The sequence below is a fragment of the Penicillium canescens genome, assembly GCF_028828765.1.
Source record: "Penicillium canescens strain IBT 15451 chromosome Unknown utg000007l_segment0_segment0, whole genome shotgun sequence".
Lineage (NCBI taxonomy): Eukaryota > Fungi > Ascomycota > Eurotiomycetes > Eurotiales > Aspergillaceae > Penicillium > Penicillium canescens.
Genome location: NW_026703969.1, coordinates 1,505,342 through 1,522,201, shown reverse-complemented (window position 1 = coordinate 1,522,201; position 16,860 = coordinate 1,505,342). Strand labels below are relative to the sequence as shown.

The window sequence follows — 16,860 nt, the reverse complement described above, 5'->3', positions numbered from 1 at the left end:
TTCGAGCTAAAATGCCAGGCGAGGAGGGAAAGCATAGCCAAATCACGAACAGCGAGTTCACCTGCCACACGGTGGGCATAGTTCCTCAGCAGTCTGTTCTTGGCCAAGGCTCTGCGTTTTCCCCAGGGCAAGTAGCGATACTTTCTGAGTGCCTGGCAGGAGGATATCAAGAATGTGGTCCTGTCATTGAGCTTGTGCTGGCGTTTGATTGGACGATGGAGTCTTGAGATAGCTCCGTCGGAAAGCTAGCGACCCATCTGCAGTCATAAAAACAACCTGGGATTGCCAGAGCGCATAGCGTGCGAAGTCTTGCGTGATATACGGAATAAAGTCCGGGAATTCCTACAGGATTACATCGCCAATCTTGAATAAACTGCTCGTCCGTGAAAGTCGAAACGTTCAGAGATATGAGTCTAAGCAATATCGTGGTCTTATGGCAATATACAGAAAAATGAGATCCGCGGCAGCAAGAGTACCTAATCGAGAGACGGACGGCGCGGCTAGGGAGCCATTGATAATGGAAGGTAACAGCCTCCTTCTGATCATCCCGCACACCGGGAATAACGGTGGTCAATTGTTGATTCGGAGTGACGCCAAAAGAAACGACCGAATGACGCTTGGGGGCAATCAAGTTGGAATGACAGAACTACAAGATGAAGTTTGCGGACACGCATCAGGCACTGCATAATACTGCTTGACCGTAAGAAAAATTAGACTCAGATTTCTCTCAATAAGTCCTTCAGCTCCGAACCCCTTTGAGCATTAGATAAATCTGGTAGAAATGTTTCCATTGTCGAGGTATCCGATTAAAAACATTTCGATGTTCTCGAATATTCTCCGGTATCTGCTGTATTTATTATCCCCGGAAGGTGAGGCCGTCAAGTTTCCCGAGGAACTCTCTATTAATTTCTAAGACTTTCAGATGCTCACGACTGCCTAAAGCTCTCTTGACACCAGCACTGCGGACACTGAAAATTGTATTTGTCATGCCAACGTCTGACCACATGCTTCCACATTTCAGGATTGAGCCCCATTTCCAAGTACTTGCCATTGTAGTCATCCCAGTACTGTGTTCGCCGTGTGCGATGCCTTAGGCAGTCGCAACAAAGGCCCATATTTGTTTCAAGCCGGCCGGAACCGTCACGAGGTGCTATCCGCCTGAGGAGGGAAAATATATCAGCACAGGTTGATGGTGGGAGATATCTGTGCTTGGCTACTGATGGTATTCGAATTCGGACAAGCGATGAAACCTGTAGCAGGTGCTTACAAGTCAACGCAAGACACATTCGATCCAAAGGTTCACATTTATTGAAGATATAAACGATTAATTCGGGAGGTAAGCCAAGTAGTTCGCAGGTGATTTGTGGTTCTGCCACGAAGATCTGAGACGGATTAGATAGTTAGATAGTGAAGGAATGTCAGAGGTTTGAATGGGTCCAGAAGTGCTCACATTGGATGGCTGCTTAAAACGGCATCGACAGGAATGATAGGATTTGGGTAATGCTGACATCGAAGCGTTATGGTAGGCAAAATTTCTTGCAGCTTAGGGGTGTTAACTTGATAATGAAGACAAGCGTTCTACGGAGAATGTCAACTGCCACAATTTTTCAATCCAAGGGGCGTCAACACTGCGTTCCCGACTGTGTTGCTAGGGCAACCCCTTAGCGAGCCATCACAGGAAAGTTCGAGCCTACCGCCTTAGTGTGAACGGAAATGGTCGACCATTTCTCGCGTCCTTTGAGACAAGAGCCAGTCACTCAGCCATAAATAGGTTATTGACAAGCGTTTATCGCCGAAGTCGCTGCTCACTTCATTGAAACACGTATTGTCGGGACAAAGCTGGAGAGAGAGATAGGACTTCAAGAATAAAACGGCAGGTAACAATTGAAGCAATATGGCCTGCTTCACCTACAGCTTCTTCTTCAGTTCTTTATGTTGTTTTTCAAAGGAAGATTGATAATATATTCAAAGAGAATAACTTGAAGTCATATATACAAGGAGAAGACCAAGCTGATTTAAAGTCAACTCGAATCTGCGTATAGACACCAAGTAATAACTCCGATGGTGCGGCTCGGCTCCTGATTCCGGATCCGACACAAATCAAACAGCCGGCCATAAGCGGAGGATCAGTCGAGTAACGCCGTCACGAGTCACGCCGTCACCGTCCGCTCGACGACCAGGTCACCAGCAAGAGCCAGGGCACGACCAAGAAGACCTTTCCCGTCGCTGCGCTGCACAATTTTGCACGCAACGGTGTTTACTCGGCTCGCAGACTGGGAAATCCCTGAATGAGCTGTGTCCAAATGTAGAGCGTCATTCCCGGGGCCAAGACGACCCGACTCAGCATCCTATCTCGACTGAAGATTTGATGCTTTCACTGGAGAGCCAATTGGACGAAAAGATCGATCGTTACATTCCTCTTGGCGGTTGTGTCTCCTACGGTGCCCCGTTCGAACTTACTTGCATGGAATATGGATAAACGTTTATCGGCAAAGGCACCAGTTCGGGGTTGTGGAAAGAAGTTTCCCGCGAAGCGCAGGTATATCAGATTCTGCGTAAAGCTCAAGGATCCGCTGTGCCTGTGTTTTTGGGAACGATTTTAGCTAGCAAAAAATCTACTTTCGTCATGGCGCTGGACCAATCCGCCACATGCTCGTAATGGGCTGGGGGGTGAAAGTACAGCGACGATGGAGCTGACGCAACAGCTTCGCCGCGCGATTCATAAATCCTACAAGGAAATCAAAGATTTCGGGATATTACATGAAGACCTCGGGCGAGACAATGTTCTTAGAATGAAGGGCTCGGGCGTGCTTTGATTATCGACTTTCACCTTTCTACTTTGAGATGCCAACCAGCTAAACAGCGGCCGGGGGCCGCAAAAAGCCGATTTTGTCGAGTGGAGACAGGAGATGGGAAACGTCTTCGTGTTTCGTGATGAAGAAATCTATCCTTCTCCTGTTTATTAAGCGATCTCATTCTTGATACCCAAATTTCCATTGTCACCTATATATTACGATGCGAAGTGCGCTCCTTCTTCACATGCTTCGACATCATCCAAGTTATTACGCGTAACATTCTAAGACCAATATACGAGCATTGCAGACTGTCATCCATTCTAATACCTGAAATTGTCGTGCACTGATCGAAATTATCACTATACGGATTCAAGGCTGCTGAGAATCTCGACGTTACAGTCTATCCGTCAACAGGGTCTTGCCTGCAAAACTCCTTGGGGGAACAAGTTTCTATTCCGCTACTGATGCCGACAACTCTTTCTTGGCAAAAACGTTTTCTTGAAATATCTAGCCAATCAGAGGTCTCACGGCCTCGTGAATTAGTTCATCGTAATCGTAACCTCAAGCGCTACGGCCTGATACCCTTTTCACAGGGGAGATGGCAGCGATGGTTGGGACGGGTGCGAACGCACAGATTTTGCCCCCTGACAGGAGAGGAACGCCAAAAACCACGGCCCTCGCGGATCCGCCCCGATCCATGGACGACATCGCGGAAGGGGCCCGCCGGGTGCTTAACCACATCGAGAACAATGGCACGGAGGACCGGTACGTCACTGGATATATTCGTGCCGTCCGCCAGTACGCACTAAACGCCCAACGGGGAGACGGTCAGGGGATGGCCAAGGTGCTTGAGGCGCTGACCAAGATCAACGCCGGCACCGAACGCCTGAACCAGCGAATTAATACCATTGAAAAGACAACGAACACATTATCGACGGCACTATCTACCCCCGCGGCGAACTCTGCGGCAGCGTGGCGCAACTTCCGGGCCAAAGAATGGCAGCGCGACTTGGCTACGGCTGCGGCACCTATCACCCGGAGCGGCGGCACATCGTCTCCAGGAGTACCGGAAATGGAACTTCGCGAGGACCGAGAGGTCATCGTCAAAGTCGGAACGAACCGCGAGCAAGTCCGTGGATTAACACCAAAAGATTTGGTCGAGAGGGCTGAACGACAGAGGGTATCAAATGCCCGTCAGAAGAATTCAGGGGTACTGGCCGGACAGGCTTCATTTGTCGCTGCTCGAAAATTGCCGTCGGGGGATGTGGCAATGATCGCCAACAGTGCTGCGGGGGCAGAGGTCCTCCGCAAACATGCTGCGTGGCTGAGAGCCTTTGGGCCAGGCTCGGTGATCCAAGAACCGTCATGGGGAGTGGTGGCGTACCATATCCCCGTGAAATCGATGAAAGTTACCCCGGAGACGATGGCTGACGTTGCGGCCGAGCTGCTCGCGCAGAACAACTGGGGCGAAGGCGCTAAGATTCAGTATCTAGGATGGATGACCCGTCCGGGTGAGAGGGCGGAGGGCTCCATCCTGATCGAGTTCACCAGCCCAGTCGTGGCTAATCGCGCGATCATCTCGGGAGTCGTGTGGGGGAAGCAAATTCACAATGCATCACGATTCTGTCGTGAGGGGCGGATAAAGCTATGCAGAAAATGCCAAAAGCCGGGGCATATCCAGTCACACTGTTCCAACTTCTTCAAATGCGGTCACTGCGCCAACGGACACCCGACCTGGGAGTGTCCGTCGACGAAGGGGCAAGCGATACCAGTCAAGTGCGCCAATTGTGGCGAAGGGCATCGCCCTACAAGTCGGGAATGTCCGGTGAAGGTTGCAGCGATGAACGAAGCCAAACAAGCGCTGGCCAACTGCCCTGCATATCACCGCGTTCCTATGCACCTCCAAGTGACGGCAAGCACCGGCAACGAAGCACCTTCGACTAGGGCAGACCCCATGGTTGTGAATGGACTCGAAGCGTCGATACACGCTCCGGAGCGGCAACGGGAAGAAGAGCCCCCATGGAACCCCCAGGATGCTGTAATCGACGTGGAGACCGCAGCGATAGAATTAGAAACATTACCAGAGGAGGTCACTGAACCGACTCAGCCTACTCAGCTCAAAAGAGGCCCTGGCCGCCCAAAGGGCTCAAGAACGAAGCCAAAGAATCCCAAACCAACAGTGATACCACTGGCATGCCAAGGGTCCACAAGGCTCCAAGCGGCCTCGAAAAGGCGCCGCACAGGCGAGCCGGACGACACCATGGACGAGCAACCAGACGACAATGAATGGCTCAGCATTCAACCCACTCCGGCCAGTCTCCCTCAACCTGACACTCAGCAAGATAGCCTAGAACACCGACTTACCGAATTCATCAACGAGGTCACCACTGTCAACGAGGCCGGTAACACGTCCGGGCCTGATGACGAGGGGGAACTGGACCCGGAGAGCCCCGAATACCGCAAATTGGTGATTCTGAAATACACGCAGCGGCAAGCGATACCGATTGGATCATCTCCGCCGCTTTTTCCGACGGATGCACCAACAATCGAAGACCCAAATGATGAAGTATGGCACGAGGCCAGCGAACGAAGCGATGACGAGCAAACTCAGCAATGAAATCGTTTGAGATTCTTCAATACAACGTACACAAATCGTGGCCAGTGATGGCACCGTTCCTCAGAGACAGAAATGTCCTCGCGGCGGACGTCGTCGCGGTGCAGGAGCCATGGAAGAACGAAATGCAACACACAACGCACCAACCAGCGACGGCAACATTCCAGCTAATTTACCCACCAAAAGCAGCTGCCGACGGAACAACCCAAGGCCAGGACAATCAAGTCCAAGCCTCGGATCTCTCCCAACCGGGCGTATGCCTGTTTGTGTCTAAAAGGCTTGACCCGAGCACTTGGTCGTGTCAACTCGTCTCACAGGACTACCAGTTACTGAAACTTAGAAAGGCTCATCAGGGCAGAGACTGGACAGATCCCTTCATACACAACATATACAATAGGCCGGGCAGCAATACTCTTAGACATCTAAGAAATGAGCTGTCAAAACGACCTCTTGGAGAACACATCATCCTTGGAGATATGAACGCGCATCACCCGAGATGGGGAGGAACAGGGACCAGGCCCGATCAGGAGGCCGAGCAACTCCTAGAAATCGCCAATGAATGGGGACTCGAGTTGACGACCCAACAAGGCAGACCTACCTGGTCTCGAAACGATCAGTCGTCGGTGATTGACCTCACCTTCATCACATCCAACCTGGTCAACAGGCTTATCAATTGCGAGAGGGCGGATGACATCGAACACGCATCCGACCATTTCCCGATCAGGACTGTGCTTGATATTATTACACCCATTGCAGTACAACAGAAGAGAAGAAACTGGAACGCAACCGATGATCAGAAACTCACCCAGAAGATCGAAGGAGGTCTACGGATAGGAGGCCTATACCGGGCAAATCCGCAAAGGATAGAAGCCAAATGCCAGGAGCTGATGGGAGCGATCCAAACAGCAATCGAGGAATCAACCCCATGGGCAAAACCATCCGCGTGGTCGAACCCCGACTTTGACGACGAGTGTAAAGTTGCGGTCAAAGAGGTTCGTCGCCTCCGTCGCAAACATACGAGAACTCAAGACCCCTACGACTGGATGTGCTACTCTGAAGCACGCAACAGAAAAACACGACTCGTCAAGAGAACCTTGTCAAGGGCGCACCGGCGCCGAGTCCAGCAGGTCATTGAAGATGGTCCACAGGGTATGTGGCGATTGGCTAAATGGGCAAGAAACCGAGATGGGGCCTACGAGAAGGGTATCACCCCTTCGCTGAAAATACAGGATCCCCAAATGCCTGGAACTCTCGCAGAAACAGTTGATCAAAAGGCAGAGGCATTCCGGATTGCCTTCTTCCCCAAACCGCCGCCAGCCGATCTATCCGACACGGACTCATTCCAGTACCCACAGCAAATCGAGTTTCCAGCAGTCACCGCTCAAGAGATACAGGAGGCGGTGCGAGGAGCGAAAGCAGGGAAAGCACCCGGAGAAGACGGTATACCAAACTCTCTCTGGCACAAGCTTATCAAGATACCGGTGGTTCTAGAAACAGTGGTCCAGTTATTCAACGCATGCATAAACACGGGATACAACCCGTCACATTTCCAGCGCTCGATCACGGTGGTGCTCCGGAAGCAAGGCAAAAGCGACTACCAACTCGCGAAATCCTACAGACCAGTCGCGTTGCTGAACACGCTCGGGAAGTTTCTGGAGGCAGTTGTCGCGCGACGGATCAGCTACGCAGCAGAAACCAACGGTTTACTCCCACGAACCCATCTAGGCGGGCGAAAGGGCATATCCACCGATCATGCTATCCACATTATCATCGACCGAATCAAAACCGCATGGGGAAAAGGCAAGCCAGTGGTATCTCTGCTAATGCTGGACGTGTCTGGAGCGTACGACAATGTCTCCCATGAACGTCTACTACACAACCTCAAGAAACGACGTCTGGGACACTTCGTTCCCTGGGTGAGGGCCTTCCTGAGCAATCGAAGCACACGGATCCGCATGCCCGAGGGCTCATCTGATCGAATCCCGACACCTACAGGTATCCCTCAAGGATCACCGATCTCACCCATTCTATATCTCATCTACAACGCAGACCTCGTTGAGAACTGCGGTAACGGTGTGACTAGCAACGGGTGGGTCGACGATGTTTGCTTCATGACAAAGGGAGACAGCGAACGCGAAACCATCAAGAAACTCAGAGCGGCATGCCGCAAAGCCGACCAATGGGCCGAGAAACATGCATCAGTTTTTGACCCGAAAAAGTATGCACTCGTGCATTTTGTAAACACCAGGGAAGTCGACCCACAATACACATCGCTTTCTCTACGAGGACACACGGTGACAGCGACGAGGACGGCTGAGCGGTACCTAGGCTATTGGCTGGATCCGGGTCTGGAATTCCACCATCACCGCGAGAAAGCGGTGGCCAAGGCCGGTGTCTCTCTCCACGCACTACGAAGCCTGGCAGGGTCAACGTGGGGAGCCTCACTCTATGCAATGCGAAAGATCTACCAAGCGGTGATCATCCCGCAGATGCTCTTTGGGGTTTCCGCGTGGTATCAACCTATGCTCATCAGTCATTCCAAGGCACGCATAATCAGTCGGCCTTTCGTGGCAATCCAGAAGCAGGCAGCATGTCTCATCAGTGGAGCTTTCAGAACTACGGCAGCAGAGGCACTGAATGCAGAGCTTCACCTACCGCCTATTTCTGTTCACATGAATCGACTGGTGAAAGAAACGGCCCTTCGACTACGGACAGGACCAGAGTTCGCTGTCCCGCCAACGATGTTACGTCGCCGACCGGCAGATGAGAGAGACTGGGCTGGATGGTCACCGATGGAGGCGCAAGCTTGGAAGGCGGGCGGATGTCTTATGGCTCCCCCGGATACTTTGACGAGAAATTGGGAGAGTCGAAAGGCATTCGTCCTGGCACCATGGCAAGCGCCACCAGAGGTAATCATCGAGGACAGAGAAACTGCGGTCAACAATCACAACCAGATCCTGATGAAAGACCCAGAAGAAAGACCCTTGATTCTGTACACCGACGGGAGCGGAATTGATGGAAGGATCGGAGCGGCAGCGGTCGTGGACCTTGAGGATCAACATGCTCATAGCCAGATGGGAGATGATGATACGTCCACCGTATATGCGGCAGAACTTCGAGCCATTGAGATGGCACTTGAAATGGTTCTGGAAAGCACAGAGCCATGGGCTAAGCAGGCGAAGAACGGGGTAGTCATCTTTGTAGACAGCCAAGCAGCGCTGAAGGCGCTGAGGCGACCGCGGATGCCGTCAGGACAGGTCTATCTAGCAGGATGCCTCAACCTGATCCTACAACTTGCGGGCAGAAGTATTCGGACAGAACTCAGATGGATTCCTGCGCACCAAGGAGTCATTGGCAACGAGATCGTGGACCAACACGCAAAAGAAGCGGCGCAGGAACCGGACGGGCTGCATAACCCTCTCAACCGAGACATACGTCTCGCAGCCGCAGCGAGACGACGAATTCGCAGAGAAGCGAAGCTGGAGTGGGACAGAACGTGGGCCAAGGAAACGACCAGTCGTCCGACGAAACGCTTGATTGAAGCACCAACAAAGAAGACGCTAGAATACTGGACGGGCTTGCGCAAAGCGACGACATCGATTCTGATGCAGCTTAGAACTGGGCGAATAGGCCTAAGGGCTTACCTGAATCGTATCAACCGACGCGAAACAGCGCGGTGTGATTGCGATCTTGGTAGCCAAACAGTGACACATGTCCTGCTGGAATGCCCCTTGCACCAGGACGAGCGAGACTGGATGAGAAGCGCTCTCTCACACCAGGGAGTCGCTCTCCACCGGGACGAACTCCTCACACGACCGGAGGCCCGCACAGTTGTGGCCGAATTCATGGTCAAGACCGGCCTTCCAAGGCCAATTTCAGACAGTCGATCCCACGGCTCTAGGCGAGGAGCAGGGGGATGACAAAGGAGCGGAGATAATGACCCCTTAGACAGTGTGACGGAAGAAGAAGGATGGCGCCCGTGAGGAGTGCAGTGCCAGGTCCTCTGCATTCCCTTGATCTAAGCGAGCGCGCAAGCGGCAGCCGACAAGACTGGACGGTTGGGGAGAAGTGGACGTCGGAATGGTGTGGTGAAGTGGGCAGGGCCTCCTACCCGCGAACAGGGGGTAAATGACGTTCATTTTGGCTTTTCGTTTATCATGTTTGCATCCGTGCATTTCTTTTGTTCAATTTACATCTTTCCATTCGAGGGCGATTGACCAGAAATTCGTACGAGTTTCCAACGGTCGCCCAGTCGGCTGGCGACCACTTTTTCCAGCTGTCGGCAGGCCTGACAGCACCCCCGCATAGCAGCATATATATAGAGCGAGCTACATCGGGCAAATGAATACATCATCATCATCATCATCATCAATTCCGCTACTGATGCCAAATATTTGTAGCAGACCTGCGCTGGTTTACAAGTTCGGGTCTACCTGACGAACTGAAAAAGTGGTTAAAGTTCACGAAACCCTAGCTTACTGGGGGTGTATACATCCCACTTACCTCCATGGGATAGGGGCGCGGTCCCTCTTCCTACACAGACCATAAAAAGAAGCAATTATGATATAGAGAGTCTGCTGGGGAGTAAGTACCGGAGTGTCGCACTGACTGTGAGGTCCCAGATAGACCTGGCTTTGAACCGCCCATAGGTTCCAAACTTTCTAACCTGAACCTAACCTGAACCTCAAGGAGGTTCGTTGAGGTTCAACCTCATCGGCCCGCATGGAGGTTCTGCATGTGCATAATTTCTTGGCGTCTTTCCTCTTTTGTTACCTCAGTTTTCCTCAGCCGCCCCCGCAAAAAAGGCGGTGAATTTGGCCATCCACCGCCTGCTTCTTCCAGCGAGCTGAATCAGCTTTTTGGGGGGACTGTCAAGAAAAGTGGTCCTTATATTACTAGGTTGCTCGAGTTTTACAGCACCCATTTGCTTACTCATTTGCTACAGTATAGATGGCCACTTCGCCAAGCCATTTCCCCGCTTGCTAAGCACACACTGGGATAAATAGTTGCTAAATCAGCTAGTCCTAGGAATTACACTCATTCTACGATATCAGGCCGACCATTGGTCTATGGTAGAACTAGCACGTACCGTATCTCTTGGAATCGACAGTATAAGTATGACCTTTACAGTACTCACTTGTATCATTCACCACTAGGCCTCGCCAAACCCGCCCAAAACCCCAACCCGCCCACGAAAACCCAACCCGTGGGTTGGGTTGGGTTTTAGTCAGCATACCCGTGGGCGTGTTGAAATTATTATTATTATTATTATTATTATTGATTATTTAACGTCGCTGGCAGGTCACTTGGCAGGTGACCCACTACCTCCCGAGGGGTAACTGGACGTGCTACCTAAGCGAGGATTTACTACAACTAGCTAACTAGCTCAACTAAATACACGCTGGAAAGCAGCAAAATTGAGCACTACGTGCTGAGAAAGGGTTAAAGAAGCGCCAGGCACTATCCTGGCCTGGGTTCCTGGGGGTGGACTGACTACCCGCGGATGGGAGAGGGTGCCGGCCTCTCCCATCTGGGCAGAGGTGAAGACTGTTGCGCTATGCGGCGCATGTTTGTGCCCGATTTGGGCAGATGTCCTTGAAGAAGAACGTTTCTTGCACGAAACGGCCGAATTCCTCGGCCCCAGCAGCTGTGCTCAGTATCCAGTTTATCATTGCAGATGGGCTGGCCTTTCGGCCTTTCCATCGATCCTTCCAGCGTTTCCTCGCAGGCGGGCAGAAGAAGAAGTGGACGGGGGATTTTGGCTTACCGCAGGAGCAGGCCGTAAGGGAGTCCCTGTGATGGAACCTCTCGTGGTATACCTGGAAGTCACCATGGCCAGTCCGTGCGGCTAGCAGCCGGCCGAGCACCCCGCGGGGAAGCCTGTGTTCCCGAGCGCGGCTGCTCTTGGTGTGAGGTTGGATATTTAGGTCTTGGTATGCCTGAGGTGCGTCTCTGGTATACGCGGCACGCGTTGCCGTGCGGATATGTTGTTTTGCTTCGCGCACAAGGTAAGATGGGGAAGGGGGAATATGGGAGCCGTCTAACGCTGCGCCCCTCTTTGCTAGCTCATCGGCAGTCTCGTTCCCTGCTATCCCAGAGTGGCCTGGCATCCAGTGCACCTCCACGGGCGTGCGGGGTGTGCTGAGGATATAGGGAGCGGATTCCCACTGGGTAGTAAGCTTTTGGAATAAGTCCGTGAGTTTTCGTCTGTGTGGCGCAGGCCTCCCGTCCGCGAGTAAGCTAGCGGCAGCGAGGTTATCGAGGAGGACAACGAGGCCGGTGGAGTAGCTTGCACAGGGTAGGTTGACAGCCGCCTGGAGGCCCTCTACTGCGCCCATAATCTCGGCGTCGTACACCTCTGACTGGGAGCCAGCTGGCCCATACCCTTGGGTGATAGGGATAGAGCCGTAGTAGACCACGAACCCGTACCCAGCCCCTTGGCCAGTGCGTGAGCCGTCCGAGTAGACCGTTAACCGTAGCGGTGCTGGTGCGTATGCGGCCTTGTTTGCGTCTGTAGTAGGTAGTATGCGGAGCGGTGGGAGACGTGACTCTACACGTGCTCTCTCTAGAGTGCGCCAAAAACCGCATTTGGCCCCAATCTTGGCATTGCCAAGAAACCATTAAACCATTCAAAAACCATTTTCGTGCATAAATATACATAAATAGTCCTGAATAGGAAGTTCTTGGCATATTTATGTATTTTTATGCATGAAAATGGTTTTTACATCTTGAATCGATGGTTTTTGGGGGCAAGGTTTGCCCCCAATTGCGGTTTTTGGCGCAGTCTATGCCAGTCTACTGTTATTAGTATCGTTGCGTGGTCACTCGTGGAAGAGAGGTGGTCCTCTGCTGTAGCTTCCACGGAGATGTCCGAGAAGACGAGGTCTATGGTGTTTGGCCCGCGGGTAGGGGTGCCGGGCTCGATGCAAAGGGCTAGTCCGTTGGCCTCCAATGGGTGCCCGGGCACTGTGAAAACCCAGGAAATGATACCGCGGGTCGACTCGCCAAGGAGGCCGCGCTACCAGGCAAAACCCATCCCTTCCGGCCGCTTCTCACTAGGGAGAGCGCATTCCTCCCTTGACTAGGGAAGGCAAAATGTAATTTCAATATTTCGAAATTTCTGTAATTTGGCCTCTTGAAATGAAATTTGAAATGGGCCTTGAAATCTTGAAATCGAGCTATTCCGTAAACGGTAGGGTTTATTTTATTTGCTACCAATCAGAACCCTAAATGCGGAGGGCGTGAAATCGACATCAGCCTTTATTTACACCCCGCCGTTGAGCTGGCTGCTCGCAATGCTCTGCAACTCCTTGAGGCCATTCAGATAAACGCTTCTTCCCTTTAGTGTTGCCAACCTCAACTGTTCTATCAGTACTGGTTCTGATCGAGCTCGGGCGTATGGGATGAGCTGAATTTGGCGTAGATGTCGTTGGAGGACTCGGGAGAGGCTCCGAATTTGGCTTAAGCAAAGAGTTAAGCCTCGAATTCAACGCAGAAACCAGGGCAGGATTCGCAGAACCTGAAGCTGAATTCAACGCAGAATTCAACGCGGAAACTAGCGCAGAAGTCGGTGCAGAATTCGGTGCAGAAGTTGGTTCTGGATCTTGTTCCGAATTTGATTCAGGTTCTGGCTCGGGATTCAAGTCGGGATTTATGTCTAAAGTTGACACGACATTCGACCCTACACCAGGCGTAGGACTTGGCGTAGGACTAGATGCGGGATTCGATGAAGTATCCGAAGTCACAGAACCCTCTGATAGATGGTCCTGCACCTGCTTACGCTGCAAAACCCTCTCTATTTCGTTGTCTTCTTCCTCAAGAAGGAACTCTTGGGTGATTTTAGGAGGCTGTTCTGTCCGGAATTGTCGTTTATTGATCTGGACAAAGAGCAACTTTTCAACGCGGTGAGGCTCGAGCCGATTCCGGACTTTTGTGTGCTGAAGGTTCATTTGTGAAAAGGCTCTCTCCGCTGCTGCGGAATTCGCCACAGTGTTGCAAAGACGACGGGCAAAAGGAGCAAGAATAGGAGCAAAGTCCGCCTATAAATGGATCTTAATGATAAGTATTTTTTCTCTCTAGTTGAAAGCTTCGACTTACGGCTTCAAGCCAAAAGAGAGATGGACAGTTAGCCTTCCAGCAAGAAGCATTATAAAATGCACCTGTCTTCTGCCGAAACGACAGAAATTCGTGCCAAGCAGACGAGCTTTTATCTTCGTTTTGAAGAGGCCGTAGAACACCTTCAATGTGATATCGAGAGCTCTCGTCAACTTTTCCAGGGACTCTAGCAGGGTCAAGATGATAAGCTACCCAGTGAATAGGCTCTAGCTGACGCGTTATACGACTTTGCCAGCCTATGCCATCCAGATATGATAAAAAGTCATCCTTGAGGGATGTTTGGGAAGCCAGCGTTCGCAGACTTTCATGGAGATATAACCACCGTTGCGTTACCTCCATGATTGACGAGTTCCGAGCTTCCGATTCCTTCTGGGCTATATGCAGAGGCTTAAGTATCTTGATCAACTCCTTTAGTTGCCACCAGAAAGAATGAGAGTTAGCAGTCCGAACGATCTCCCTCCCCCTTGTAGTCGAAGCAGCAGGAGTTGCGAGAGTCCACTCGCAGATGGCTTCTTGGCAATCATGAAGTGATGACAGCATATTATATTGCGTTCCCCATCGTGTAATGACCGACGCAATAAGCGCCTTTCTATGGCCCCACTTCTCAATCTGCTTTGCTTGCATCCTTGCGTACTCAAGTGGTGAGTGGTGGAAGAAGACAACAACTTCAAGGGCAGACCTAAACACCTCTTTCGCCCGTGGAACCTTTGAGGACTTAGGATCAACGATATCCTTCATAATTAGCTGTAGGCCGTGAGAGTCACAGGGAATCATAAAGCAGTGTCTGAGTTCTGGGGTTGCCTCCAGTTTCTCCCAGACTGATTTCATGACATGACATGTGTCTGTCGAAATAGAATTGATCCTATTCCAGTCAACGACTTTGTCTAGCTGTAATAGGATGCCTTGGAGCCTGTTTAAGATCCAACTACTAATAGCAGGAGCATCAAGAGTCTTGTCTTCCATGTCATTAAGATGAATAAACCACGACTTCGTCGGCGTTGTTATAGTCATCACAATCACCCGCTGAGATCGGATGTTAGTGGTCTCATCCACCGTCACATTCAGGAACTGGGTTCTTCGCAGCTCCTTAAGCACCTCCTGCTGTAGTCCATGGTATGCTTCATCCAGCAGATCATCGGCGATTCGGTGTCGAGAAGGGATTTGATACGTTGGACTTAACGCATAGATGAGGTCACGCATCTCTTGCTGATCAAAGAGATTAAATGGCCTGGCTCCAGTAAAGCAGACCTGGGCTATTAGCTGATCAATACCCCGGGATGGCTGAGAAGTAGAAAAACTTAGCAGTTTCTGTTTCTTCCCCGTGGCGGTCTCAGGATCCATCAGAGCCTGTGCTTTGATGCATTTATTAACGTGCTCACTCTGACGAGTCGTGTTTTTGGCGCGAATTTTAAAGCATCCGAGGCATTTTGCTTGGGGCACCTAGCCATAGTTAGGGGAGTACAGGTTGGATTTAGCGAGTCAGTCCTTACCTTTTTATTCCCCTGTATGATTTCAAAGCACCTTTGAAGTTCTAGCTCGGTGTAAGAGACCTTGTCAGAAGAGTTGTCGGCCATTTCCGAGAACATGTAACTACGAAGGGGTGAGAGCATCCCGGACATATTATGGATATATATTTGTGCAGCTGTTGCTAGGAGTTACAGCAAATATTCTAGACAGAGATGAGACGGCAGAACCTTTTATCGCGGGCTCCTATTGGCTGAAAGCTTTCACCGTTAATGATGACTCATCAAGCTGAAGCCCCTTGAAATGTAATTGAAAGGAGGAAAAAATTGAAATTTCAAGATTTCGTAATGAGTTGGCCAATTTCGTTATTACACCATCACTAGCGGGTACCCCATGGGTACCCGAAAAAGCAATATGGCGAGGTCTACTGCTGACCCAGCTACGCACGGGCCACAACTTGCTAGCCAGTTACGCGAAGAAATTCGGCTTCCGCGACGATAACCTATGCGAGTGCGGCGCAAAGGAGACGGTCAGTCACGTGCTGCTGGAGTGTCGAAACCTGCGAGAGCTGCGGAGTGAATTGAGAAAAGAGTCGAAGATGCGCTCAACAGCGTGTCGAGTCTGCTGGGAGGCTCAACCGAAGGTGAGAAAGGTAAACCAGACACCGTCTCGCGAGCCAAGACAGTACAGGCTGTGCTGGACTTTGCCGAGGCGTCACAGCGGTTTCGCAGTCGTGCGCCATAAGGGCAGCCTAACAACGGGAGCGGCAACTATGCCACGATAGGCCGTGACGAGGCTCTAAGTTCGTATCAGGAAGAGGATCATTTTACATGTACATACTCGGATATATAGTTGTTGTATACTGCATGTCGCTTTGGCAGTTGGATTCTAAACCATAACCCACTAGGCTGAGTGCGGATTCGTATTTTAGTCTAGTTGGGAAATCAACTTTGGCGAGGGGTCAGTGTAAATGAATACTACTACTACTACTACTATATCTATACATCCGATCGTTTCGTTCCTTTTTGTTTGGAACTTCCCCTTTCGTTCTGTGTGCTCTTCCCGTAGTATATATATAAATTGAAATGGGGATGGCACAATGGAGTCTTGCATTGCAGACGGGTCGGTATCAACAAAGAGGATGGACGACCTACCACAGTCTCGCAGGTAAAGGCGCGAATTCTGTGGTGTAGATCGTACTGGAACTGATGTTATATCACGAATCAAGAATTTGGGAATAATTGTAGTCATATTGAGGGTTGGATTATGCTAAGTTCCCCATGAAGGACAAGACTGCATGTCTGCTAAGGAGGACTACCGCCACGGGACTCACCTACGATAGATATTTCGTATTTCGTGGCTAGGGTATTGTTCAAGTATTCAGTCCCACGACGTAATGGTTTTGAGCAGCAAGCATAGCAAGAGAGAGGGAAACACGGAGGCTAACGACAACAAACTAAACACTTGACCGGCCAATCACCACCCTCTATCGTCACCGCCGCTTCGTTCTGCCATCCCATTAGTACTGATACCACATTTCACAAAATACTAGTGTGACAAGACGCTGTATTGTTAAGATGGACTGAATAAATACTTATATTACCAAACGATACCAGTATTCCCCTTGCGGTTACATACGGGTTAAATACAATACCGCTAGTATAGTGGTAATACGCGCAGAACATTTATTACTGTAGTAAGATATTATTTCGTGTAGCTGTGTTTACGCAACCGTATCTAGATCATTAAGAATTTAATGAATCGGTATAGTTGATATCTAAGTATTTTAAGGAAATCAATACGGACGCTAGACATGTCGATGGACAGTTCGCCGGCAGCGATTAAACGACCATACGGGTCGTGGAGTTGACC

The 16,860-nt window shown here is 50.8% G+C and overlaps 3 protein-coding genes across 3 annotated transcripts; 1 reads left to right on the top strand and 2 right to left on the bottom strand.

The window, feature by feature from the left end:
• Positions 1 to 11: 11 nt before the first annotated feature.
• On the top strand, positions 12 to 227 carry N7446_010788 (uncharacterized protein; the record flags this gene model as incomplete). Its single annotated transcript, XM_058519531.1, has 1 exon — positions 12 to 227. The coding sequence occupies one exon, from the start codon at positions 12 to 14 to the stop codon at positions 225 to 227; it is 216 nt and encodes a 71-aa protein (XP_058368369.1).
• A 10,737-nt stretch (positions 228 to 10,964) lies between these two features.
• N7446_010787 (ribonuclease H family protein) lies at positions 10,965 to 12,049 on the bottom strand (the record flags this gene model as incomplete). Its single annotated transcript, XM_058519530.1, has 2 exons — positions 10,965 to 11,920; positions 12,028 to 12,049. The coding sequence occupies 2 exons, from the start codon at positions 12,047 to 12,049 to the stop codon at positions 10,965 to 10,967; spliced, it is 978 nt and encodes a 325-aa protein (XP_058368368.1).
• Positions 12,050 to 12,777: 728 nt separating this feature from the next.
• Positions 12,778 to 14,724, bottom strand: N7446_010786 (uncharacterized protein; the record flags this gene model as incomplete). The annotated part of the gene is made up of 3 exons (XM_058519529.1): positions 12,778 to 12,869; positions 12,929 to 13,448; positions 13,507 to 14,724. 3 exons carry the CDS (start codon positions 14,722 to 14,724, stop codon positions 12,778 to 12,780), a joined length of 1,830 nt encoding a protein of 609 aa, XP_058368367.1.
• Between the last annotated feature and the right edge of the window lie 2,136 nt (positions 14,725 to 16,860).